Source organism: Sciurus carolinensis, chromosome 10, assembly GCF_902686445.1.
Source record: "Sciurus carolinensis chromosome 10, mSciCar1.2, whole genome shotgun sequence".
Taxonomy (NCBI): Eukaryota; Metazoa; Chordata; class Mammalia; order Rodentia; family Sciuridae; genus Sciurus; species Sciurus carolinensis.
The window spans coordinates 72,668,532-72,695,091 of record NC_062222.1 but is presented as its reverse complement, the minus strand read 5'-3'; the positions used below and the strand labels follow the sequence as shown (position 1 = coordinate 72,695,091).

At 40.7% G+C, this 26,560-nt stretch overlaps 1 protein-coding gene across 4 annotated transcripts in view; it reads left to right on the top strand.

The window, feature by feature from the left end:
* The first annotated feature begins 12,628 nt into the window (after nt 1-12,628).
* Gpat3 (glycerol-3-phosphate acyltransferase 3) overlaps nt 12,629-26,560 on the top strand; it is a 58,344-nt gene continuing 44,412 nt past the window's right edge. Inside the window, exons 1-3 of one of the 4 annotated variants that reach the window (XM_047567109.1) lie at nt 12,629-12,758; nt 13,383-13,676; nt 22,718-22,784. In XM_047567109.1, coding sequence (XP_047423065.1) covers nt 13,536-13,676; nt 22,718-22,784 — 208 coding nt within the window. In that variant the 5' untranslated portion in view covers nt 12,629-12,758; nt 13,383-13,535. Of the gene's footprint in view, nt 12,759-12,893; nt 13,091-13,111; nt 13,240-13,382; nt 13,677-22,717; nt 22,785-26,560 lie in introns of those variants that run through there. The other 3 variants (XM_047567111.1, XM_047567108.1, XM_047567110.1) reach the window with 3 other exon arrangements.

The following is a 26,560-nucleotide window of genomic DNA, read 5'->3' as shown; positions in this document are numbered from 1 at the left end:
TTTAATACTCTGTTCATGGAAATCTAGACTTTAAAAAAATGTTTCTCCAAATGATCCTAACATCTACCCATTATTCAGTTTCAGAGCTTCTTCCACATTTTTAGGTATTTGTTCTAGCAACACCACCAATGTCGTTACCAATTTTCTGTCTGAGTCTATTTTAGCTTCTATAATAGAATACTACAGACTTGATCATTTATAATGTACAGAAATTTATTTGGATCACACTTTTGGAAGTTCAGAAGTCCAAGGTGGAAGGACCCTCTGGAGAGGGCTTTCTTGCTGTGTCACAGTGAAACCCATCTTGGAAATCAGGATCAGGTCCTTGTTCTCCTGGTGTTAAAGAGTAAACACCCAAGAAACAATGTGGAGGCAAGTGTAGAAAGCAAGTTTAATTTAAGAAAAAGACAGAATAGAGATAGCAGCCTTCTCCAGAGAGAAGTCAGGGCCCAGAGCTGGGTGGTCTTGTTTCTTTTTCACCCAAAATTCTTTATTTTATTTTATTTTATTAATTTTTAGTTGTACATGACAGTAGAATGTATGTTGGGCAGAATATACACACAAAACTATAACTTATTCTATTAGGTTCCCCACTCTTGTGGTCATACTTGATGTGAAATTATCCTGGACATGTATACAAATATAAGGCTAGGAATGTTTTCTGATATGTGAATGCTAATTCACAATAAGTGGGAGGAGGGAGAATAGAGGTACTTTAGACAGAGGAGGGTGAAGAGAGGGGAGAAGGCATGGGGATAGGAAAGATAGAATGAACTGGCCATTATTACATATTTGGCTACACTTACTGGTGTGATTCTACATCATGTACAGTTGGATGAATGAGAAGTTATATTCCATGTATGTATTATGTGTCAAAATGCATCTACTGTCATGTATAACTAATTGAAACAAATTTAAAACATTTTTTTTTATTTTTTTTTATTTTTTTTTTATTTTTTTTATTTATTTATTTTTTTTACGTTTACATAGGGTAATGATGTTTATTATATTTTTCCCCTCCCCCCTAAAACATTTTAAAAAATACAGGACTAGGAATGTTATGACCAATTATTTCTACTATCTTTCCTATTCCCCTCCTCTGTCACTTCCCTTTGTTACCCTTTGTCTAGTCCAATCTATTTCTATTATTCCCCTCCTCAACCTCCCTTGTTTTAGGTTAGCATCCACAAATCAGAGCATATTTGGCCTTTATTTTTTGGGATTGGTTTATTTCATTTAGCGTGATTATCTCTAGTTCCATTCATTTACCGGCAAATGCCATAATTTCATTCTTATTTATGGCTGAGTAATATTTCATTGTGTATATATACCACATTTTCTTTATCCAGTCATCTGTCGAAGGACACCTAGATTGTTTCCATAGCTTTGTTACTGTAAGTTGAATTGGATGTGGCTGCATCACTGTAGTATGCTGTTTTTAAGTCCTTTGGGTATAAACTGAGGAGTGGGATAACTGGGTCAAATGGTGGTTCCATTCCAGATTTTCTAAGGAATCTCCATACTGCTTTCCATAGTGATTGCACCAATTTGCAGTCCCACCAGCAATGTATGAGTGTACCTTTCTCCCTACATCCTCGCCAACATTTACTGTTATTCGTATTCTTTATAACTACCATTTTGACTGGAGTGAGATGACATCTCAATGTAGTTTTAATTTGCATTTCTCTAATTGCTAGAGGCCTTGCCTCTTTTATAGACCTCAGATTTCCTCTCCCCCTCTCCATCTCTTCTTTCTAGCCTGGGTATGTGCCCAAGGGCAGGAAAAAGCAGCCCAGGGGGTGATCATTAGCAACTCCTTGTGTTAGGAGGAGGATTTCCTGGAGTTGTTAACAACCCATTTCCTTTTCTTGAAGGATCAGTCCTCATCTTTTCTTTCTAAGCTGACTACCTGTCCTTTACCCCCTGTCTTAACATGGTGGAAGGCATCACATGGGTGAAAGAGAAGGAGAGAAAAGAAAGGGAACCAAACTCATTTGTTTTAAAAATCAAAAACCCACTCCTGCAATAGCACTATTAACCTGATCATCTCTGAAAGGTCATACTTCTCAACACTGTTGCATTGGGGATTAAGTTTCCAATGTGAACTTTGGGTGACATGTTTAAATCATAGCACGTGTATAACAAAAGACAGATTAACAAGAGAATGATAAGCACGTTTATTAGTATATGCAGTTATATCACATGAAAGTAAACTGACTAACTACTACTGCTAACTCAAAGCAGTAGCTTAGAACTCTTGCTTATATAGCATCTTTCACAAAGAACAAAGAATTTTTATAAAAAGAGAAAAGACAAAGTAAATCTGTTTAGGTTTCCAGAGGCAGGAAACTGTGGGAAGATAAATATGTGGGAAGAATCCACTGGAGTAAAATTTGTTTGTAGATTCTTCTGGTGTCATATATATGGGCTGATAAGAGTTGTCTTCTCTAGGTACAGGGCCGGCATCTGTCTGAAAGTAATGTTCATGACTTGTGAGGTAAGAATGAATAGTTCTGATAGCCCTTGCTGCAACTACTGTTTCTTAAGTTCCTTCAATGAGAAGTAATCATGTCAAAGGGGCATATTTGGGGGTAGCATATTCTGGTGTCTGTGACTAGTTATGTCAGGGATATTATGGAGGATAAACTAAAACTTCCTGAAGAAGACCCTCCCTGAGTGACCAGTTTCGTAAGGGAAACTTTTAGCAGCATTTTTATTTTCCTTTAATTTTATTCTCTTTTAGAAACAGACTAAATTGGGGAGTTCCCCTCTTAATAGGAAACAATTTACTCCTGCTGAGTATGGAAACTGAAGAACTACAAACCCTGCCTTCCCCCTATACCCAGATGCCAAAGAAACTGAATGCAGAGATATTCCCCCACCAAGCCCTGTCCAACCCTGGCCAACTAAATCTCCATGCCTATTTCATGCTTTTTGTTTTACTTCCTTGCCACTTTCCTTTGTTTAAAAGTTTTTCTCACTTCCCAGTCATGAAGATAGGATCTTTTTTTTTTTTTTTTTTTTTTTTTTGTACCAGGGATTGAACCCAGAGGTGCTTAAGCACTGAGCAACATCTTCAGACCTTTTTAATATTTTATTTAGAGACAGGGTCTCACTGAGTTACTTAGAGCCTCACTGCATTGCTGAGGCTGGCTTTGAACTCTTAATCCTTCTGCCTCAGCCTCCTGAGCTGCTGGGATTACAGGTATGTGTCATTGTTCCTGGCTTGAAGATGCAGCTACTAAAATTTTAAAACAATTAAGTTTCATGTGTCTTTCTTCAAAGTTGGCTTTTTTTGTTTTGTTTTGTTTTAGGCTAATAAGTAGGATTTATTCATTCAAGTAAGAAGAAAAAACTGGGTGAGATGGGACCTGATAGCATGTTGCCACCTGTGTGTGCTTGTCTAGGGGTTAAAGTTACCAGGTAGGGCCATTGATCACTATCTATGTTAAACAGGCATTGAAAAAGTAACCAAGGTATTGGTTTGTCCAGTGACCCTTTGATTCCCTTTTAGCCCTTAAGTCTATAGTCCTCACTCAGGTCTAGCCCATTGCCTTTTCCTATTGCTTCTGGATAAATGAGTCAGCTGGAATGCTTGGAATGTTTCTACAGGTTAATTTCATGGAGAGACCTTTATATTTAGAGAAGCCGTTTCTGGGAACCCATTGCCCTGCCTTGCTTCCTGTTTTACTCTCTATCTTATTGTATTCACTTACTATCTCTCCCATCTTATTCACTTTTCCTCTTAAGTTTCTAATACTATAAGAAATATATCAAGCTAGGATGATGACAGAGGGCTGTGTGTGTGTGTGTGTGCGTGAGATAGAGAGAGAGAGAGAGAGAGAGAGAGAGAGAGAGAGAGAGAGAGAGAGAGGGAGAGAGAGAGAGAGAGAATGCTGAAGAGGTCATGTCCTATCAGAACATAAACTCAGGGTTGCTATGTTGGGCTCGACCCCAAATATGACTGTAGGAGACCAGAATATGACATCCTAAAATAAATTCCTTTAGCATATTTTTGAGCTGTTTATTCTGAAATTGCAGAAACAGTAGTAACTCTGAAAAGTAATTTTGTAGAAGAAACTTATGACCATAAAAGCAATCTACATTTGTAAACTTATCTGTATCAGCTCCAAGACAATTTCTATTACCAAAAGACATTTTATCTGCATAACAAGGCAGCTTTTAGTCACAACACATTTCCTCCTCTCACCCTCCCATAATGGTAGATAGCTAGTCCACCTAGAATGGGTGACCAGGGAAGGGCAATGAAGGGTGACTGAAAACCACAGGGAGGCTGGGCACAGTAGCATGCCTGTAATCCTAGCAACTGGGAGGATGAGGCAGGAGGATTGCAAGTTGAAGACCAGTTTCAGCAACTAACAAGACCCTAAGCAAATTAGCAAGACACTGTCTTAAAATTGAAAATCAAAAAGGGCTGGGATGTAGTTCAGTGGTGAAGTACCCATGGTTTCAATCCCCAGTACAAAAAAAAAAAAAAAAAAAAAAAAAAAGTAAAAAAAAAAAAAAAAGAAAACCACAGGGAACTTATCTGACACCTGAAAGAAGGTGGTTGGTCTGTTAAAACCTCCCCAAACCACAGTTACATTCTCTTAACAATAAAACTATTGTTTCAAGATCATGTCATACCCTACCAGGTGGCCTTACCAAGGAACTATCACAACCCCCAATCATCCTGGAAACTAAAACACCAAGATCCTCACAAAGAAAGCTTTGAGGGGACTGAATATTGAGACAAAAACTAGAGGACTCAATTTTCTTAAAAACTCTGGGTGGGCACAGTGGCAGTGAGCTCTACCACCTAAAATCCCGTGGACTAGGAAGGCTGAGGTAGGATTGTAAATTGGAGGCCAGCCTAGCAATTTAGCGAGGCCCTAAGCAATTCAGTGAGACTGTCTCAAAATAAAAAGTAAAAAGAGCTGGGGATGTGGCTCAGTGGTAAAGTGTTCCTGGGCTCAATTTCCACCCAAATAAAAAACAAAAACAGCAAAACTCCAAATCTGAGCACCATATCATTCTCTCTTGAAGGTAGACCATGTAGCTCCTACACTATCAGTCAGAAGTCAAGACGTGGATTTGGGAGGGACTCTGGAAACTTCTAGTAAACTCATGCCAGTTACTCTGAGCAACATATCTGACATTTTCCCATCCTGATTGCAAGAATTGGGGTGAAGGGGGGTCGGCCTCAGTTTTGCAGAAGGTCCCTGCTCTATAATAATTCTTTGTCTCTATCATTCTCCAAAAGGCTCCCTTCCTCTCTGTAGCTCAGGATGTTATATAACTATCAATCACTTGGTCCCTTCTGTGAGTTTCATGTTTTGTGGAACTCCCCTAGGTATGTACAAAATTAAATGTTTTCTATCCTGTTAATCTATGTCCATTTAATCAATAACTCTGCCAAAGACCCTAAAAGGACAGAGATGCCATTTTTCCCTTTACCTGCACTTGATTTTAAGAGAATCTAGACATAATAATTTTAGTGTGAATTTTTCTTCAATGTTGGGGATTGAACTCAGGACTTCCCACATATTAGGCAAGTACCCTACTACTGAGCTACACTACTAGCCCCTGGTGTGAATGTATTAATATGTGGGGAATTAATTAAAAAAAATTTTTTTGGCAGTACTGGAGAGTGAACCCAGTGATCCTCTACCACTGAGCTATATCCCCAACTCTTTTTATTTTATTTAAAAAAAATTTGGCACCAGAGATTGAACCCAGGGGGAGTTAACCACTGAGCCACATCCTCAGTCCTTTTTATTTTTTATTTTGAAACAGGGTTTTGCTAGGTTTCTTAGGGCCCTGCTAATTTGCTGAGACTGGCCTTGATCTTGTGATCCTCCTGCCTCAGCCTCCCAAGCCCCAGGGATTACACACATAAGTCACCATGCCCAATTTAATTTGGATTATCTGTAAAATGGCCTATAGGGCCCTAATAATGGCCGTCTGGCCTGAGACCCTCAGGTTTATGACTGCTGATTTACATGTAAACAGTGTATAAATGGGCCGGGAAGAGGAGAGCCTGGGTTTTTTGGTCAGTCTTCCCTTTCCCCATGAGTATGTACCCCATCAAACTGCGTACTCACCCCTCTGAGACATTCCATTCAATTTAGGAGGCACGTACTAAATATGTCAACATATGTAAGTTTGTTCTTGGATGAAAATTATTCTCACCACTAGTTCTCAACACTACCTTGAAACGCCCCCCACCCCATGTTGTTGAAGATTGAATCCAGGGCCTCACACTGTAAACATGTATTCTTCCACCAAGTTATACCCTCAGCCTTTATAGTCCTTCCAATAGGACGGTAGATTAGAATCTGTGAGGTCACATTCTAGATCCAAGGGTTAGGCTCTAAACCCACCCATGAGGAAAAATTGGATGTGTCACAATTATTCTTGAAAAATTCCCTAGGAATTCTCTGTCATGGAGACCATCAGACTACCTCCCACCAGGTCAGTTTTTCTTCCAATAGTAGAATAGATTCATTGTTTCTTGGACTGATCACAGAGGAAGTAGTTGCCTGACTTTTAGGGCTGAGTAGTTTGAAAATACACACGATAGCTTTAAACACTAGACTCACACTCAGTGAAGGAAATGTTCATACTTTGAGAGAACCCCAGGAACTGAAACCTTCAGAAAGAAAAGCAGATTTAGAATCTCCATCTCAAAATGCTACCTCAAGGAAATGGCTATTTTAATTCTTACTCTTTCCATTTTTGTAGTCAAATAATTTAATTTGCATACATTAAATAAGGCATGAGTTATGATGTATGAGGTACCGGGCAATTCCATATAAACAAAAGGCCCACAGGCACTATTTTTGTTGTTGTTAGACACATATAGTTGTCCTTTGGTATCCACAGGGGATTTTTCCAGGACCCCTGTGGATACCAAAATCTATGGATCCTCAAGTACCTAATATAAAATGAAATAGAATTGGTATATACTTTAAATCATCTTAGACTAGTTATAATATCTAAAACAATGTAAATAATATGTAAATAGTTGTTATACTATATTATTTAGGAAATATGATGAAAAAATCTATACATGTTCAGAATAGACACAATTTTTTGGTGGGACATTTTCGATATGGGGGTGGTTCAGGATGCAGATGTGGAGGGCTGACTATAATTTTACATAGGTGAGTAATTTTCCAAGTGTGGCCTGGGGATTCCTGGAGGTCCTCCAGAACTTTCAAGGGTCCACGAAGTCAAAACCATCTTTTAAATAATACTACTTTTTAAAACTTTTTTTCTCTGACACATGTAATTGATGTTCTTTTTTACATGTAAGCCGGATCAGGCCACAGTTGCTAATTATTGAATCAAACACTAATCTAGGCATTGCCGTGAGGTTATTTCATAGATACATTGACTCTTAGAGACCCCAAATGTTGCTTGGGTTCACCAGTGAAACTAGAACCTTTGGAGGTCAGGTGACTTTTAGTTTAACTGCATCTCATATTGGGCCCCATGATCCTTAAACATGTCCTGTGGTTATTTCTCCAATTCTGGAATGCAAAATTGGAATGGTCTTACTCAGCAACTGGCAGGATCTCCATGTTGGTTTGCTGACCCATTAAGTGAAGGATTTGAATGAGAGAATATTAGAGAAGTGTATGTGCATATTGGAGGAGGGATGGCTATGATGTGATCAAAGACCCAGAGAAGAAACCCTGCATAAGCCAGGAGAAAGCAAGATAGGTTTTGTTGGAATGTGTTGGAAGATATGAAGGGGTCAGGAGATGTCACCCTGAAATATGGCCCCTTGGCATGCTATTTTATCTTAAGTTCTTTTACATAGTGCTGGGGATTGAGCCCAGGGCCTTGCACATGCCAAACTCTGCTCTACCACTGGACAGCACTTCCAGTCATAATTATTGTCATTTGCAGTTGTTTGGAAATCAGCAGTTACTAGAGGAGGCTTTTCTCTGAGGTTCCTTACTTACCTAAAGAGCAGATGTCCAAAAAAGAAACCCAATTGCCATTTATCCCCTCCTGGTTATTTTATTTACCAAGGAAGATTAAACTCATATCACAGAAGAAAAGACTGAAAGTCAAACATCACACCAGAGCCCAGAAGAACTTTATCCTTGACTGTTGTCTGTTGATGAGGCTCAGGTAATAAGACCCTTAAAACAGAGTTTTTTGTTGTTGTTGTTGTTTTTTAGCATGCTGAGCTTTTTTTTTGCAGTACTAGGGATCAAACCCAGGGCCTTGCACATACTAGACAGACAGCATACCACCAATGAGTTACATTCCCAGCCCACAGGCATGCTGAGCTTTTGACCTAAAGGAAAACTTTGTATTGCTTCTGTCCACCCCAAATATTGGAGAGACTCTCTCTGGAATCCCATTATTAGCATTAAGACCAGACTGCAAAAGGGAACACAACTGTCTTCCATCGCATTCTTAATTCTCATTGTTCATCAAGGAAAGAACACTGAGGGATGCACTTCCCTTTCAAGATGATGTCTGTTTCTTTGTTTTAGTTGAATTCCAAAGAGAATATTTTGGGGACTATTAATCTCCTCTGCTTCCTCCCCTCCCCAATAGAGAAAGGGCTATATAAGCTTCTGAATGATGCTGGACTAGTGGGTAACTGCACTAATTATTTCCCCCCTTATCATGTTAATAAATGTGTATACTGTGTCTCCTATTTAATCTTTCTCCATTTATTCCAGCAAGACTTCAGAGAGGCAGAGGAGAATTTTGCCTTTGCCTATAGTATTTTTCAGGCCTATTCATCACCCCTAAAAATCATTACTCCTTTAAAATTGCCTAGAGCTTATACATCCTTCTCCCTGCGAAGAAGGACATGGACTTTTTTAGATCTCATTGGGTTACTTTTAGATCTCCTTTCTGTGACGCCCTTTGTGTGTGTGATAAAATGTGTGCCTTTTCCATTAATCTATTTTGTTTCCCTCCCTCCCTCCCCCCCCTCCCTCCCTCCCTCCTTCCCTCCCTCCCTCCCTCCCTCCCTCCCTTCCTTCCTTCCTTCCTTCCTTCCTTCCTTCCTTCCTTCCTTCCTTCCTTCCTTCTTCCTTTTTCTTTTGTATTGGGGATTGAACCCAGGGAGCCCAACTATTGAGCCACATCCCTAGCCCTACCCTTTAAAAAAATATTTTATTTTAAGACAGGGTCTCACTGGGTTTCTTAGGGCCTCACTAAATCACTGAGGCAGGTTTTGAACTCGAGATCCTCCTGCCTCAGGCTTCCAAGCTGCTAGGTGTATAGGCGTGTGTCACCACACCTGGCTGTCAGTTCATTTCTTAAACTTAAACATCTACCCTCAAGGTGGGAGAAAGAGTTCTTTTGCCCCTAAAAGTGCTTCAGGATCCAACCTAAGGTGGTTCATATTTGGCATTTTAACTTGTGGCTATTTGGGAGTTATTGTTGGCTTTGAAAAAGTGTGTGGCATGCAGTGAAACTGTGCAAGTGGAGAAGAGGTGGAATCACAGGCCGGAAGGTCTAGAGGACTGATGCAGGTCTTGATGCTGAACAGTTCATTATGGGACGATTAAGCAAATATACAAATCAAAGTCAGATATCATGAAGGCCCAAGAAAGGTGTGAAATGAAATCAGAGAAAATAAAGTTCTCATAAAGAGACTGGAAACAAGCAATGCAAAACTTGTCTGTTCAATAAAATGCTTCTACAGTCTGCTTTACCTCCACATTTCAGTTTTGTGCTACTGTAATTTGGATCTTGAATATTCCCTGAAGACCTGTATGTTGAAATCTTGGTCCCTGTGGCACTACTGGACAGTGGTGGAACCTTCAGGAGGTGGGCCTAGTGGAAGGAAGTTAAGAAGTCAGGTCGCTGATGGAATGTCCTTGAATGAGATATTGGGAACCTGGTCCCTTTTCTTTTTCTACTTTGTTTCCAAGCCATCACTAGGTAAATAGCTTGCTCTGACGTGTGCTTCTGCCATGATGTACTGCCTAAAAGTAACTGGACCAACCAACCATGGATAAAAACCTCTGAAACTGTGAGCCCAAATAAACCTTCTCTTCTTCTTCTTCTTTTTTAATGTTGTAGGTGTAGTTGTAGATGGACACAATACCTTAATTTTATTTATTTATGTGGTGCTGAGGATCGAACCCAGGGCCCCACACATGTGAGGCAAGCGCTCTACTGCTGAACCACAACCTGAGACCAACTTTTTCTTCTTATAAGCTGATTGTCACTGTTATGGAAAGCTGAAACACACATACCTCTTAATTTAAATTGAGGCACTAATTTAAATTTATTGCTTGTCTTCACGCTCTTGTTTTTGTTTTTTAATTTTTTGATACTGGGGATTGAACCTAGATGTGCTCTACTACTGAGCTACACCCCCAACCCTTCTTTTTTTGTATTTTGAGACAGGATCTCACTAAGTTTCTAAAATTGGCCTCAAACTTGTTATCCACTTGACTCAGCCTCCCTAGTTGCTGGGATTATAGGCATGCATCATCACACCTGGTGAATGCAGCCAAGTTTTAAATACATAGGCTCTAATCCCAAAAGCAACAGCTCCAGTTAGGCATTATTACCCCTACTTTACAGAGATGGAAATTGTGTAGGGTTGAATTCAGACCTCCAAAAGGTATATCCAAACCCTAACTCCTAAATTTATGAATGTAAAACTCTTACTTGGAAAAAGAATCTTTGCAGATTAATTGTAATTAAGTGAAGGATCTTAAAATGGCATCATCCTGGATTAGGGCAAGCTGTAAATCCATGTTTTATAAAAGATTTTATAAAAGATTTATAAGAATCCATCTTTATTATTTCAATTATAAAATTAAATTTTTGCAGGCTAGATTATTTTATAAGGCTGTTACTTTCAAAGGATCAATTTTGTCTTTACCTAATTTAAAACATAGCAGTCAAAAAAAATAAAAAGATTCCATCTTTATAAAAGAAGAGAAGAAGGGCAGGGATGAAGCCAGTGGTATAGTGCTTGCCTAGCATGCCCATGTTCAAGGACCCTAAGATCAACCTCCAACTACCCAGCACTTGGTGGGGAGAGGGGTTGAGGTGGGGGAAGGAAGAAGGCCATGTGAAGACTGAGGCAGAGACTGGAGTATGCCAAACTAGGAACTCTGGGAGCCACCAGAAGCCAGAAGAGTCAAGAAAAAAATTCTCCCCTAGAACCTTTGGAGAGAACATGACCCAGCAGACAGACACTTTGATTTCAGACTTCTATCCTCCATTAAGTGACTAAATCTGTGGTGATCTGTAAAGGCACCCCTAAGAAATAAAACAAAGTTTATGCAGTGGGGGCAATCCTGACTGCAGGAAGGAAGAGAGGTTCCTATGAATGAAAGGAAGATAAGGGGAGAGGCAGGTAGGAATCCTCTCCTTCCTTATCATTGCAAAGATGAGCCTTTGTTACCTTTGGGAGCCAGTTTTAGATGCCCTATATTTTAGGAGAGGAGAACTTTTGCACTTGACCAGGTCACCTTCTGATCTCTGCATAGAGCTTCATTGTTTACACAGTAGTTTCAAGACAAAACCCCAAACCAAAAACCGGTTCACAGAGTTGGTTATAGGCATTAAAAATTACGGGAGAATGTGTGCACTCAGCACAAGCACATGGCTAAGCAGAAACAGAGTTGCCTGTACTGTTTCCTTTGTTGGGTGGATTTTGGTTTGAGGAAATAAAAGAGGGAAAGAGTTGTGTGTGAGAGTAGCATTAAATGAGCCAATTTAATCTTTGAGGTTTTGTGTAATATATATATTACACACACACACACACACACACACTATATATATATATATATATATATATATATGTATACACACACACACACACACACACACACACAAATAATGTCTTCTATTTTCAACAGGTACTGGATAGCTCAGGTGGTTGTGTTTTCCTTCTTTCTGTACACTGGCAGATGATATAGCCGTTTAATTTTGAGAAACCAAACTCCTACCACTTTTTCAATCATAACTTGAATTCCCCTCTTCTCGGTAGCAGAGAGTTTGCAATACCTATCCGGTAGGAGGGGCACAGAGAGAGAAGACATTTACATTCTTTACAGAGGGGCTTATCACTGCCTGGCTCTCCACACCCTCGGCAGGAGCAGTTTTTTCTTGACAATATTTGTTATTAACACTGTTTCAGTTCAGTTTACTGGTCCTCACAGATTCCCCACCTTGACACACCCTAACGTTACTTGTAAGAGATTTTGTCTGAATAAGACACATTGGATTCGGTGGTAATCTAGACCCCGGGCGGCTTGATTTTCTTACGTCCTACGGTGTTGTTCATTATGCCTTCTCATGCTCATTCTTAAAACCAGTTGGACTGCAGGGAGTAAATACAAGTAGGAGGTTTTGTACTTCATTGCTCTAATAAGGGCCAGCACCATAGCAGTGCGGAGACGGAATCCCCAAGAGGCTCATGTCAGCTAGGTGGAGACTGGCTCCTGCCTGGCATTTTCTGCAGCGTCTGTGCGCTGGGTGTTGGTGATGGGAGGGAAGGTGGGGTTGGAATCTTCCCCCGGGGAGGGAGTGACAGATACTCAGCGGCGGTTTCTGTGCCTGGGAGCAGGCAGCTGAATGGATTAGGCTACTCGTGGAGAGCGCCTTCTCCTCTTCGGATAAGCAAGATTTAGCCTCTCAGCTCCGTAGGGAGGAACACCTAAGAGGAGGCGGTGGGGCAAACCCAGAAGCTGCGTGCGTGGCTGCTCAACCGTACTCTGCATTTTCCTCTCCTTGAAAGCCCTTCCCAAGAGGTCGTTTTACACGCACCCAGACTAGACCTCCGCATGCGTCCGGGATACGTCAATAGTTGGTTCTGTGTTACAGATGGAAACTCTCCTCCAGAAAGGACCTTTGCTGGGAGCGCTGGGGAAGGCGGGGCGCGGGGAAGGAGGGAGGCCGCCCCGAGGCTGCGGCGCTGGGAGCTGGATCCTGCCAGGGAGTTCCCTGTTGGGTGGCAGAGGAGGTGGGGCAAGGGCAGCGCGCAGAAATAGGGCGCCCGACGCCCGAGCGTAGCCAGCCTCCAGCCAGCCTGTGTGCTGAGGTGTAGGGCGCCCGCAGGGATCCTAGCTCCGGGAGGGCCTCGGTGAGTCACCGCTGAGTTGTCGCAATCTCTACATAGAGGAAATCAGGCACCGGGTGGGGCGCGTTCCTGGCTGCGCTCTTGCGCTCTGACCGCACGGCGGTGTCGCTTCGCTTGCCCCCAGCTCTTGTCTTCTAGCCCGCGATACCCAGGTCTGCTCTTGCTGCGGTGGCTTTAGGTTTCGCCCCGGCCTCTATAGGAGAGTTAACCGGTCGGGACAAGGAGGAGCCCGAGGAGGAAGGAAGGAAATTACCGACGTTTTCAAAGTTTTTTCCTTCCTCTCTTTGTCCCGCAGAGGTGAGTGGCAGGAGTCGGCGGCAGCCCTGACTCCCCGGAGCCCAGGTTCTGCGTTCTGCTCCCGGAGCTCCGACCCAACTGCTGGGGGACAGAGAGAGCTGTCGCGCCCGAACCTTCTCTGCAGACCTCATCCGAGTGGGTGCACTGAGCCATGGAGGGCGCAGACCTGGCCGGGAAGATCCTGTCCACCTGGTTGACTCTGGTGCTGGGCCTCATCTTGCTGCCTTCGGCCTTCGGAGTGTCTCTGGGCATCTCTGAGGTCTACATGAAGATCCTGGTGAAAACTTTAGAGGTGAGTGTCAGGAAGGATGCAGCGGCCTCACTGCTCTGAAGACTCCAGGGGAGAACCCGGGGTTGTGGGCACTGAGTTTAGAGCTGAGAGAGCGAGAGCCAGATTGACTCAGGGTCCAGTCTCCAAGGTCAGTGGTCGGGAACTGTGTGTATTTATTCTGGTCCTCAGCAGCGCTGAAAAGAGCATCTTTGCTTCTCCTGCAGAGCTGGAGGAATCCAGGCTGAGACCAGGGGACTACCTTATTTTCCCACTGTTGAAGATAGAACCACCCTACCCTGGTTCTATCAACTATTATTTCACAGATTCGAATAATCTTGGGGCCGGTGTTTTGTATCAGCGGATTTGTTTATATCCATTATTCCCTGCAGTGCTCTGGCTTCACAGTTTTTACAGCCCAGGTTTCAGAGGTCCTTTGGTTTACTAAGATATCTTGTCCAGAAAGGCATCTTGTTATACTTTATGTCCAAGATAAGAAACCAATTGCTGGATGGCAGAAAGAAATCTGATTTTATTACAGTGGAGTCATGGAAATTTTATCTAACCAATAGCACTTGAAATGCCATTGCAAAGGACTATTCTTTGACCTCAGCTCTGCCTGCTTAAGGTTTTGTTTGCAAATTTTGCAGAGAAAGGTGTTAGATGCAAGTGAGTGCCGTGGGGGAAAACAGCAACTTACCCTTACTGGGGGTTTTATTGAGTTTAAAAAGATCTTGTCAGATAGGGAGGACAGGGATATTCACTTTTACAGATAAGGGAACTGAAACTCAGTTCAGTGTATGTTTGAACTAAGTGTTGGAAACAGGGGTCTTAACTGAGAGAGGCCCTGCAGGCTATTCAGGTTTGTTTACATTTGGTACCAAAAGCCTAATCCTGGTTTTATTTATTTTTCAGTACCTTGTATTGAACCCAGGGCCTCCTACATGTATGCTAAGCAATGCCCTACTATTGAGCTATGTCCCTAACCTCCCAGCTCTGTTTTTCAATACTTCTTGTGCCTTATTTACCTCACCTATAATATAGGAGTAACAATAATACTTATTTCAGTCCTGTTGCTTTAATGAGTTAAAATATGTCAAACCCTTAGAAAGGTGTCTGCCTGTGTTCATTGCTCAGTGTGTGTTGCTATTAAAAGAACTATATGATTATTTAGATTCTGCTATCTTTGTTTCTCTTGCTTCTACATACTCTTCCAATATGGGTTCCCATTTTCCTGTCTTTATTTTCTATCCACTGGTAGGACATGGCTTTATCTGCTCTTCTTTCTCAATTAAGGATGTGGCTCCCAGATATACTATAACCCATGGGACAGTGGTTTATGTCTGCTAACATTCTGTTTTACTCTAGATCTTGGTTGAACTTTCTCTTTCTGGCTATTTCTTTGTTGAGTCCTTAAAGTTATATTTATTCCTCCCCAGTCCTCATGTTTTTATTTTTATTTATATTTTTTATTTATTTTATTTGTATTTATTTAGCAGTACAGGTTTTTTTTTTTTTTTTTTTTTTTTTTTTTGCGGTGCTGGGTATTGAACCCAGGGCCTTGTGCTTGCGGGGCAGGCACTCTACCAACTGAGCTATATCCCCAGCCCAGTACAGGGGTTTGAATCCAGAGACTTTCTACCATTGACCCACACCCTGGAAACTTTTTATTTTTGAGACAGTGCCTCACTAAATTGCCAAGACTGTCCTTGAACTTCAGATTCTCCTGCCTCCGCCTTGTGAGTTGCTGTGATTACATGTGTGGGCCTCTGCTCCTGGCAGTCCTCATGGTTTTGAAGTTCTATTGTTTCTACTTGGGAGGTATTTCTCCATATTGGGTTTTTCTCATGGCCGTTACATTCTGAGTGTGGTTGCACTATGCCGTGGTTTTCCTGGCTGCTTCTCTCTGTTAGAACTTCTTCAGAATTCTCTCCCCATAGTGGATGCCCCTCTTCAGCAGGTGTTCCCTCATCCTCAGCACTCTGTTCTCTTGTACAGCAATGTCATTTGGAAATTATACCCCAAGTGGGAACTGAATGAAGGTTTATCACACATGCTGGCTTCCATTTGCTCACTCCTGTCTATCTTACCTTTGTGTTTTAGGGACTGCTAAAGGGAGATGTAGGGGCTAGAACAACTAGATCAGCTAGTTGTTCTTAGCTAGGCAAAATATTATCTTGATGGGATTTTCTCCAATCCAGGGTCTGGCCTTCAGTTTGAAGAGGCCCTGAGTTTTGATCTTTCTCTCTGGAGTTGAAAAGACTCTCTAAGATGAACTCCTTGACAACCTAGAAGTTTAGTTTTCTCCAGAACGCCAATTTTCTAGTTCTAGTGTGAGTACACTGTGTAGCGTGGAAACCAGGTAGGTGGCTACACAAGGAACAACCTTTGTTACTAAGACTGACTTATTAGGTCAGAGGGATGCTTGGAATTTGAACAGGGATTCCTTTAGTAAGTCAACTGATTTGTTGCACATGCTGCCCGAAGCCCTAGTGTTGGGGAACAGCTGGACTCAGTAGGGAAGAGAGGTGTGATAGTGATTTCTGCTTCAGGTGCAGGAAAGGGAAATGGCAACCCTGGATTTTCCATTCTTCACCTAGAACAGTGTTAAATATTTCAGAGACATTTCTGTTAGGCTGGGGCTAGTATAGTGGATTTTTTTTCCCCCGCTGTAGGGATAATTCCCTTTAAAATTGTGCCAATTGTCTGGTATTAGAACATTATGAGTCCTGGACAATACTCTGCCCTTTTGCAGATTTCATCAAGACCCAGCCCTTCTGTTACTCATTAGTACTTAGTAAGTTCTCAATTAATTTGGTTCTCTTTTTTTCTCCTCATCTTTACATTCCAGTTCCAAGAATATTCTTTGGGCTTTTTGATCAGAGTTGGATAGTATCAGAATTGGATAGTTCTCCAGTTTTATTGTTTATAGTCTACATACTATTTAAAAGTTCATTTAGTTTTGTCCATTGTGTATTTACTTCTAGAAGTTTAATTATTAGTGGATTTTTTTATAACCATAAACTCAAATTTTGTAGGTTGAATTGCATGTGGAGAACCTTCTGAATGTCACAGAATCCACTGAGTTATATGACTCTTCTCTGACTCCTTCTTAACTTGCCAATTCATTTAATGTCATTTATTGAGCACCTACTGCATGCCTTCTTCTACATTGTTGCGTATTCTCTAGATGTATATATAAGTACCTGATATGGCAAGCTACTTGAGGACAAGGCTTGAATGCTTGGCTTAGAATGAGTTTAGTGAGTCTCTTAACTAATGATTTCCAAGGAATATACAATAATTTGTTAGTTAATATATATGTCACTATGATAACTTTATATTGGGGGGGGAATTGTTTTAGGAATAAAAACTATGAAAAGTAAAACTTTTGTCTAAGGGGGTGTGCAGAGGGCAATCCATCCAGATGGTGGTATGTATGTGTCAGAGTCTGTGGGAGGGTGTGTGTGAAGGTGTATTTATTCACCAGGAGCACAGATCAAACATTGAAAGATGGTGCTCTCAACTGTGAAAGTAAATTGTAAGGTTAATGACTGGGGTGAGAGTGGGGATGGCTTGCTATTCATTGACCTAAGGTTCAAGTTTAGAGAGAAATAAAGAATGGAAAGAGAATATAGAATTGATAGAAAGAAAGGGAAGGATATATAAGATCTAAATTGTCTAATCTAATCATATACAGGCAATGGACATTTAATAAGGACTAATTTTCCTTCCACTGTGTGTATGTGTGTGGTGTTGGGAATTGAATCCAGGGCGTTGTGCATGCTAGGTAAGCACTCTAGCACTGAGCTACATCCCCAGCCTTCTTTTTCATTTGGTTTTGAGACAGGGTCTTGCTAAGTTGCCCAGGCTGGCTCAAACTTGAAATCCTCCTGCCTCAGCTTCCCAAGTGGCTGGGATTACAAATTTGTGCTACTGTGCCCAGCTTTTCCTTCTATTTTTACAGAATAAGATGGAAGTATGAATGAGTTGCTCCAAATTTCTGGCTTTGTGACCTTAGGCAGGTCACTTAACATCCCAAGCTTCATTTTTAGTGTGTATAGACAAATATGCCAGGTTAGGTTATTCTGCAGATTAAAGGAGAGTAAATTTAAAGCATTTGATATACAATAGGTGCTGAACATTTCATGGAGTTTGGATTAGAACATTCTTTGATACTATTTCAGTACATTGAAAATTAATTAATTAATTATTTACCTACACAAAACTAAAATTTAAACTATCTTCAGATCTTTGGTGGGTCAACACGCACTCAGAGCAGATTCTTCCTGGTTTTTGTATACTATTCCCCTTACTCTCTCTTCCATCCACCAATTAGTTTTCCATTAAAAAAAAAATAACTGAAGTCATAGATGTACACAGTATCTGTATTTATTTTTATGTGATACTGAGGATTGAACCCAGTGCCTCACATATTCTTGGCAAGTGCTTTACGACTGTGCTACACCCCAGCTCTCTCCATCTTTTTTAAAGGCATGTCAAGCTGTGCACAGTGGTGTATAGCATCATCCCAATGACTCTGGAGGTTGAAGCAGGGGGATCACAAGTTGTAGGCCAACCTCAGCAACTTAGTGAGACCCTCAGCAACTTACAGCCTGTCTCAAACCAAAACATAAAAGGAGCTGAAGATGTAGTTCAGTTCAGTGATAATGTGTCTCTGGGTTCAATCCCCAGTAATGGGGGTTAAAAAAACAGCACATCAATAATTCTCAGATGGTTATTAACACCTGTATAATAGATATTATCTCTGATGTTGGAAACACAAAGAATGTGATAGAAGGTCCCAGATGTTTGTGATAGAAAGTAATAATAAACAAAAGCTGGCAAAGCATTATGCTTTGCATTTATCTTAATTCTACTCAACTCTATCATTACTCCCACTGATAGACCTGAAGGTGGAAGTTCAGAGGGGAAATTTGTCCATGAAGCAACATACCTCTGACGGTGATAGAATTGGGATTTTAATTTGGATGCTGCATTCTTAGTCTGTCAAGGTGACAGGCTCTGCCAAGTAACTTTCATTTGGCTACAGATGGCAGCCAGCTGTTATTTGAGCAAGTCTCATAATTTGAATTTTTATACAATTTTATTCACGTTTCCTCTTCCTCTTCATTTATGCACTTTTCCCTGTCTCTAGTCAATTCTTAAATGTCTTGATAGTATAAAAATTGAAAGTTGTAATTGTCTAGGTGACATCACAACACAGCAAGCTTTTGGCTTGCAAAAATCAAGACTTGAAACCACTTCTTACTGGTGAATTTTGGATAGCTACTTTTCTGTCTTAGAAGGTGTGGAAATTAAGTGGGGAGAAAGCCTGATTGATAAGTGTCTTAGCTTTCCTTGGGGTGAGACTGAGGAGGGGAGCAGTAAAGGGTGTTGTTAGAAGCCATTTCTGCCCTTCAGGACCCTCTTGCCTATAGAGCTGCCTTCTCCTGGAGCTTGGAGATAGATATGTTCTGAGATCCTGTGGAAGAGATTCAGAACCTCTAGCAGACATATTCTGCCTTTGTATTTGGGCTTACTCAATTGGTGGAAGAAGCTGGCATGGTGAAAAAAAAATAGCTATTTATTGGGAGACGCACTGATGGTCTGAGAAAAAACTAGTCATCTTTGATTGCTAAGTAAAGTGTGGGGCCTGGGGAGGAAGATGAAGCCATCGCTATTCTTCATAAAGAACTATGTGGTGGGTACCACATAGAACGTTCCTTTAATCTTCACAATCACCCTTGGCATTGTCCCCATTTTAGGGATAATGAAATGGATGCTCCAAGAGGTTAAAGGCTCATCTCTGAGATGACTGGAACCAGGAAATGGCAGGACTGAAATTCCAGCACATAGCTGGCTGGCTGCAAAGCACAGGCAGGTTTTTTCTTTCACTGGAGAGTATGCTATGGAAGAAAATGGTTTTCTACTACGAATTCTCTTTGGTATTAAATGACTGCTTCTCCAATATTAACATTTGCTTGTGTGTGTGTGTGTGTTTTACTGGGGATTGAATCCAGGAGTGCTGTACCACTGAGCTAGATCCCCAGCCCTTTCATTCTAGTTTGAGACAGGGTCTCTCTAAGTTGTCCTGGCTAACCTTGAACTTGTGATCCTCCTTGCCTCCTGAATAGCTGGGATTACAAGAGCCTGGCCCTACATTTGTTTACATTGAGCGTGGTCACTGCATTTTGTTGGGCAGTTAGTTCTTTGGCATTCTGAAACTCTTTCTTGCTCTTTGAGGAATGTCCCTCGCTGTTTGAAGAATGTCATTGTAGAGTCTGCTAGGGCTGACATAACCAAATACCACAGACTGGGTGGCTTAAACAGCAGAAATTTATTTTCTCATGGTTCAGGAAACAAAGTCCAAGACCAAGGTGTCAGCAGGCTTGGTTTCATCTGAGTCCTCTCCTAGGCTCACAGGTGTTCACCTTCTCAGTATACCCTCACATGATTTTTTTTCTGTGCACACACATCCTTGGTATTTCTTTGGGTGTCTAATTTCTTCTTATGACACCAGTCAGATAGGATTATGGCCCACTCTAAGGGCTTTATTTAAACTTAATCACCTCTTTGAAGACCCTTTCTCTAAATATAGTCACATTCTATATTATGGGGTTTAGAACTTCAACATATGAATTTGGGGGATATAACTCAGCCCTTAACTGCCACAAAATACCAATATTTTCTTTCACATATAAGCATGGGATAATTGTTCCAGTATGGTAACTACATTTAATATGAAATATAAAATCATCTGTCCACAATTAAAAAGTGAGTTCTGAGGTTAATAATGCTGGATTGTAAAAAAGTAATATATTATAAAATCGAAATTTTTTCCCCCATATCTTTGGTTTATTTACAAATGATAATAGGGTCCAGAGATTTAAGTGAGAAACTATGGAAATTAACCTTTATCTCCGTCAAGAAAAGATGGGAGTCCAGAGTTTGAGAAACCACTGCACCAAATCATCAAGAATCTAAAAAAATGTAGCCAGATTAAGGCCAAGTCTTATTGTCGGCAGTAACTTGCCACTTGAGACTGGAAGATCAGGCCTCTCTTTATAGGTTTTTCCTGAGTGTGCTGACTTGTGCCTTCTTGGCTCTTTAAGTTGTTGTGCAGGGGTCCTGATGGTCCATGATCTTTGTGCTTATGCTTGGGTTATTTATTCTGTCAGTTATTTTCTTATTTATTTTGAAAAAACTTTCAGTTTCTTTGCTTTATACACCTGTCTGAGCCTAGTAATAGGTTTTTGTAAATAGTAAAGGTTTTTGCCTTGACACATTAATAAATCTGCCTTTCTGCCCCTTCATGGGTTCTTATGTTCAATTGTAATCGTTACATGACTTTTTGCCTCTTATTTTTCCCATCCTTTAAAATCAAATTTTAGGACTGGGGTTGAAGCGCAGTGGGAAAGCACTTGCCTGGCATGTGTGAGGCACTGGGTTTGATTCTCAGCACCACATATAAATAAGTAAAATAAAGGTCCATTGAAAACAAAAAATTTTTTAAAAAATCAAATTGTAATCTTCTAGATGTCATTTGAATTTGCTTTTCTTCATTTTTTGTGTTCTGGGGGTTGAACTCGGGGCCTTGCTCATGCTAGACAGCTACTCTACTACTGAACCATACCACCAGCCCCTAATTGCCTATTTTTATTTTTTATTTCTTCATTTTTGGTATGGGATTGAAACGAGAGGGAGTTTACCACTGAGCCACATCCCTAATCCTTTTTAATTTTTAATTTTGAAACATCTCACTAGGTTGCTGAGGCTGGTCTTGAACTTGCAATCTTTTGCCACAGTCTGGGTTGAATAGGATTATAGGCTTGTACCATTGCACTGGCTTATGGACTATTTTAAAACTAAGATAGCATTTGTGGATTCTTTAGAATGCTGAGTTGAAAAAGTTCCCTGTGCTTTTTATTTAAAAAAAAATATATTTATATATATATTTGTGTGTGTGTGTATATAAAAATGTATCTCTATATATGTATGTATATATATATATATATATTTAGTTGTGAATGAACCTTTATTTTTATTTATTTATATGTGGTGTGGTGCTAAGAATTGAACCCAGTGGTTCACACATGCTAGGCAAGCACTCTACCACTGAGCTATAGCGCCCACTTGTGCTTTTTTAAACTATGATGTTAAAAGGCAAATTATTTTAGAAATGCATAAGAAATGCATAAAGAAAAAAATTTAAAAACCATATTTCAGTATATTTAAGCAAAGTGAGAATTGTTTTTCCATTTCTTAAATTCTCCCAAGCCTGTTGATCCTCATAATCATAACATTTTTTCTATGCATCTCAATAGGTAAGTAATTAGGTAGATAGATTTTGGTTTTTATTTAGTTAGTGATTTCACTCACTCTTTGCACTCTTTTCTTTTTTTTAGTACCAGGGATTGAACCTGGGGCACATAAAAACTGAGCCACACACCCAGCCCTTTTTATTTTAAATTTTAAGATAGGGTCTTACTAAGTTGCTCAGAGCTCTGCTAAGTTTCTGAGGCTGGCTTTGAACTTGTGATCCACCTACCTCAGTCTCCCAAACTGCTGGGATTACAAGAGAGTGCCATCATGCCTGACCTTATTATTATTATCTATTTACTTATTTACTTTTGTACTGGGATTTGAACCCAGGGGTGCTTTACTAGTGAGCTATATCCCCAATCCTTTTTATTTTGAGGAAGTGTCTTGCTAAGTTGTGAGGGCCTTACTAAGTTGCTGAGGCTATCCTTGAACTTATGATCCTCCTGTTTCAGCCTCCTGAGTAGCCACTGAACCTGGCTCTGCAAACCTATTTTCTGATGCCTCTTTGAGCATGTCTTATACCTGAATGCCTAGTTTGTTATGAAAAGAATCATTATACTTTGTGCACTGTGTTTAGGTCTTTATGTGTGTGATGTCATTTAATCTTGACAACAATCTTATGGAATGGGAATGATTATTCTCATTTTATAATATGGAAACTGTGGGCTAGAAGAAAGGTTTGAGTATTTTACATTGTGTCTGCAGGAGTGTTTACATTAATACTTTTTGTTTTTGAACAGTGGGCCACATTACGTATTGAAAAGGGAGCTGAGAAGGAGTCGGTTCTTAAAAATTCAGCTTCTGTTGGTAAGTCTTTCTTTTCATTGTGATCATTAAAATATTCAAATTGGGTAGGTTTATATTTACCCAATTTGAACATGAAATATTCAGAGAGCAGAACCTTCCGTAGGCCTTGGATCTCTCATAATTCTGTCCTTAATGCAAAATAGCAGCTACCTGAGTTTTGATTGACTTTTTATCATGAAGATGGTGATATGTGTTAGTTCATTTGTGTGTTCTTATTATAGGCATTGTACAAATATTGTTTTAGTTTCTAAGGGTGCGCATTTGAAGATGGCTTCCCATTGTTTTAAAGATAGAGTCAATAGTTTTAAAGGGGGGGCAGTAGTAGTCAGCTTTTCATCACTATAACAAAAATATATGAGGCAGGTTACTCAAGAAAAACAGAGGTTTATTTAACTCATAGTTCTGGAGGCTCAGGGCATGACATGGGAAGATCACACCTGGGCTCTAATGAGGAACTCATAGATGATGGTGGGGCTTGTGTGGGTAGAAGGATCATATGGTAAGACAGGAAGCAGAAGAGTGACTCAGGGGTTAGCGTCAAGCTTTTATAACAACTCATACTTTCAAGAAGAATCATAGGTGTGGGATGCTGTGATGCATGCGTGTAATCCTTGTGACTTGGGAGGCTAGAGCAGAAGGATTCGCAAGTTTGAGGCCAGCCTCAACAACTTATTGAAAAGGAAGAAACAGTCATGGAAAAGAACTATCATGGAGTTGGAGGGGGATTACCTTAATCTCTTCTGAGGGCAGTACCCTCAGTTGACACCATAAAGTTACACACCATCTTAGTACTGCCATACTGATGACCAAACCTCCAGTACGTGAAACTTTGGGGGAATACACTTAAGCCATATCCAGACCACAGCAGGGCCAGGAAGTTAACTCCTTTGTTATTAGCATTGTATTCTAATTTGAGTTCCTCAAAGTATGTTTCTCAAAATAATGCTTTATTGCTGAAGGCTAATTGGTTATAGTATACATGAAATAAATACATCTCAGCAGGGGGTGTAGCTCCGTGCTAGAGTGTGTGCTTAGAATGTGCTAAGGCCTTGGGTTCAATCCTCATCACCAAAAAACCCCAAACAACAACCTCCTCTCCAGGGGGATAAGCTTACCGTTCCTTCCTTTTGGAGAGTACAGTGCATAGTGATAAAGGCTCAGAAAAGTCCTGTAATAAAGAAGCGTGTTGAATTTTATTTAACCTAACATTTCCTAAGCTTTTTAAACATGTTATCCTTTTCTGCATATGACACCCGTTAGCTTCTGGTAGAGGTGAGCTAGCAAATCAATTGGCCAGCCAGTCCTGTCTTTGCCTTTGTCATTTTCACAAGGGGTAAGTGTTTTAAGAATTTTAAGAATTGTTAGACACTGGGTTCATAGTGGACTCATGGTGTTACTGGCACAAAGGCAGTGTCTCCAGGGGGTCCCCAGTACAGGTTCTTGGCTTCCTGAGCAAAGAACTGAGCAGGACAGGAAAGGTTTGCAGGCAAGGCAGAGGGTTACTGAAAGCAAAGAAAACACTGTGGGAAAGCACAGTGGGCAGAGCTGTGAGGTATCACAAGGCTGTGCCCCCCCCCCCCCACGGCTGCTTTTATTGGGCTCTTCTAGCTCTCCCCCTTCTCCCCTGGCTGAATCTAGGATTGATACCTTGATTGACAGCTAAACCTGACATACTTTCGTCTCTCCTGCCCATATATACGTTTCTTTTTCCCCTGGAAAATGCACAGAATGGGCAGAAACTGCAATGCCAATGATATGTTAACTAGTAACAAGTTAACTTTAGGTTAGTACCTCCTGCACGTCCAAGATTCACGACTTTCCCTTCATGATCTTGAATTCTCTTTTAAGTCATCTCGCTTCCTCTCTTTAACTCAAGATGGCCTAGTTTCCCCTCACAGGAAGGGGCTTCAAGTGGAGTGTTCTGAGGGCCCTGGGTGAACTGAAGAGCCCAAAAGGATGGTCCCTTTTCCTTGCCCTATTTCCTACCTAATAATAGGGGAGTAGAATTCTTTTGGAGTAATGGTTAAGCAATAAGGAAGAAAGAATTCCCTAGATTTAATTATAAAACTAAGCCTTTATGTGTTTATAAAAAGTAATGTAGAAAACCTTGTGCCTCACTGATTTTGGATTAAAAATGGCCTTGCATTTTCTCAGATATTTCTCAGATATTTCAGATAATTCTCAGATAAATTCCAGAATTTATCTTCTGGAGGCTTGACTGAAAGGAAATGTAGAAAAATGAATACTGTTGTGGCTTTTGGAAATAGCAAAGTATTTGAAACATTTGAACACTTTTGTGTAATTATATTCAAATGACTGAAGCAACTAGTAGAGCTTCATGGTGTATGCTCAGACACCAAAGTACTACTGCTGGTAACATTTTACCAACCTGAATCTTTTTGACTGTATGTGATCCTCCTTTCGTTGTCAGATACCTTCCGGAATTCAGATGTAGGAGTTCTACTATTACGTCTCTGGGAACTTTTAAAAATGTGTGTCCTTTCTCTTAAGAAGAGAACAACCAGGTGTGGTGGTGCAGCGACTCGGGAGGCTGAGGCAGGAGAATTGAAGTTCGAGGCCAGCCTCAGCAACTTAGCAAGGCTCTCAGCAATTTGGCAAGACTGTCTCAAAATAATAAAAAGGATGGGGCATGTAGCTCAGTGGTAAAGCATCCCTCATGTTCAATCCCCAGTACAGGAAAAAATATGTTTAAGGAGATAACAAACTTTGTTGCTGGTTTTCTGTTGTATTTGGTGAGACTTTGGGCTGTCATGGATCTTGGGAAATACTATGGGCCCTGTAGATTGGGGTGGTTGTGGTGCATGACTTAGGACATGAATTTAAAAGCGCACATGTTGTTTCAATTCAGTAGGTTAAAGGGATTAAAAAAACCACTAAGGTGAGGGTATCTAGCAACATAGGTTTAGTTTTTTTGTTTTTTGATACTGGGGATTGAACCCAGGGCACTTTTCCTTTTTATTTTTTCATTTTGAGGCAGGGTCTCACTAAGTTGCTGAGGCTGAACTTGGACTTGCACTATTCCTGTCTCAGCCTCTCAAGTAGCTGGGATTATAGGTGTGTGCCACTGTGCACACCTGTATTCTATTTTTTTTTTAGGCTATGTGTAAATGAGGACTTCATGTGGACTTACATCTATTGTGTTGTTATTATTATTGCCATATGTTTGCCTTTTCTATTTTTAGTCTTTGTGTTTTCCGAGGTACCTCCAGGAAAGAGTAGAAGTGAACAGGAAGAGAAAATATAAATTATAACAAGTTATATTGGTTCATAGTAAGATCAATGCCTACAAAATCTGTCACATTTCATTCAGAGTAGCTTCCCTTCTTTTTAGCTTGTAAAATTGGGAATTGACTCCCAGTTATTGAGCATCTGTGACATCTAAGGTCATCACAGGATCCAAAGCCAATTAAGGTACAGTCCCTGTGGGGAGACAGGCATCTGACCATCCACTGTGATAAATGCTGAAATAGGTACATAAGCAAAGGACAATGAAATCTAATTTAGGCTCTGGCCTGCGCTGTGTCCATCTCTGTTAAGCCCACAGCTGTGCATGCCATACACCTCTGCTCCCATGCTGACTCCACACTTGGGCAGCCAGGACTTAAAGGGGCGTGTGCCCTGTTGATAGCCTGGTATTTTGAGTCATCGGAAAAGTAGTGTCACAATCCTAGACAGACCAATAGAGGGTGATGAAACACTGAACATTTGTGTGCTTGGCTGGTGCAATCTTCCATCTTGGGAGCATCATGTCTCTG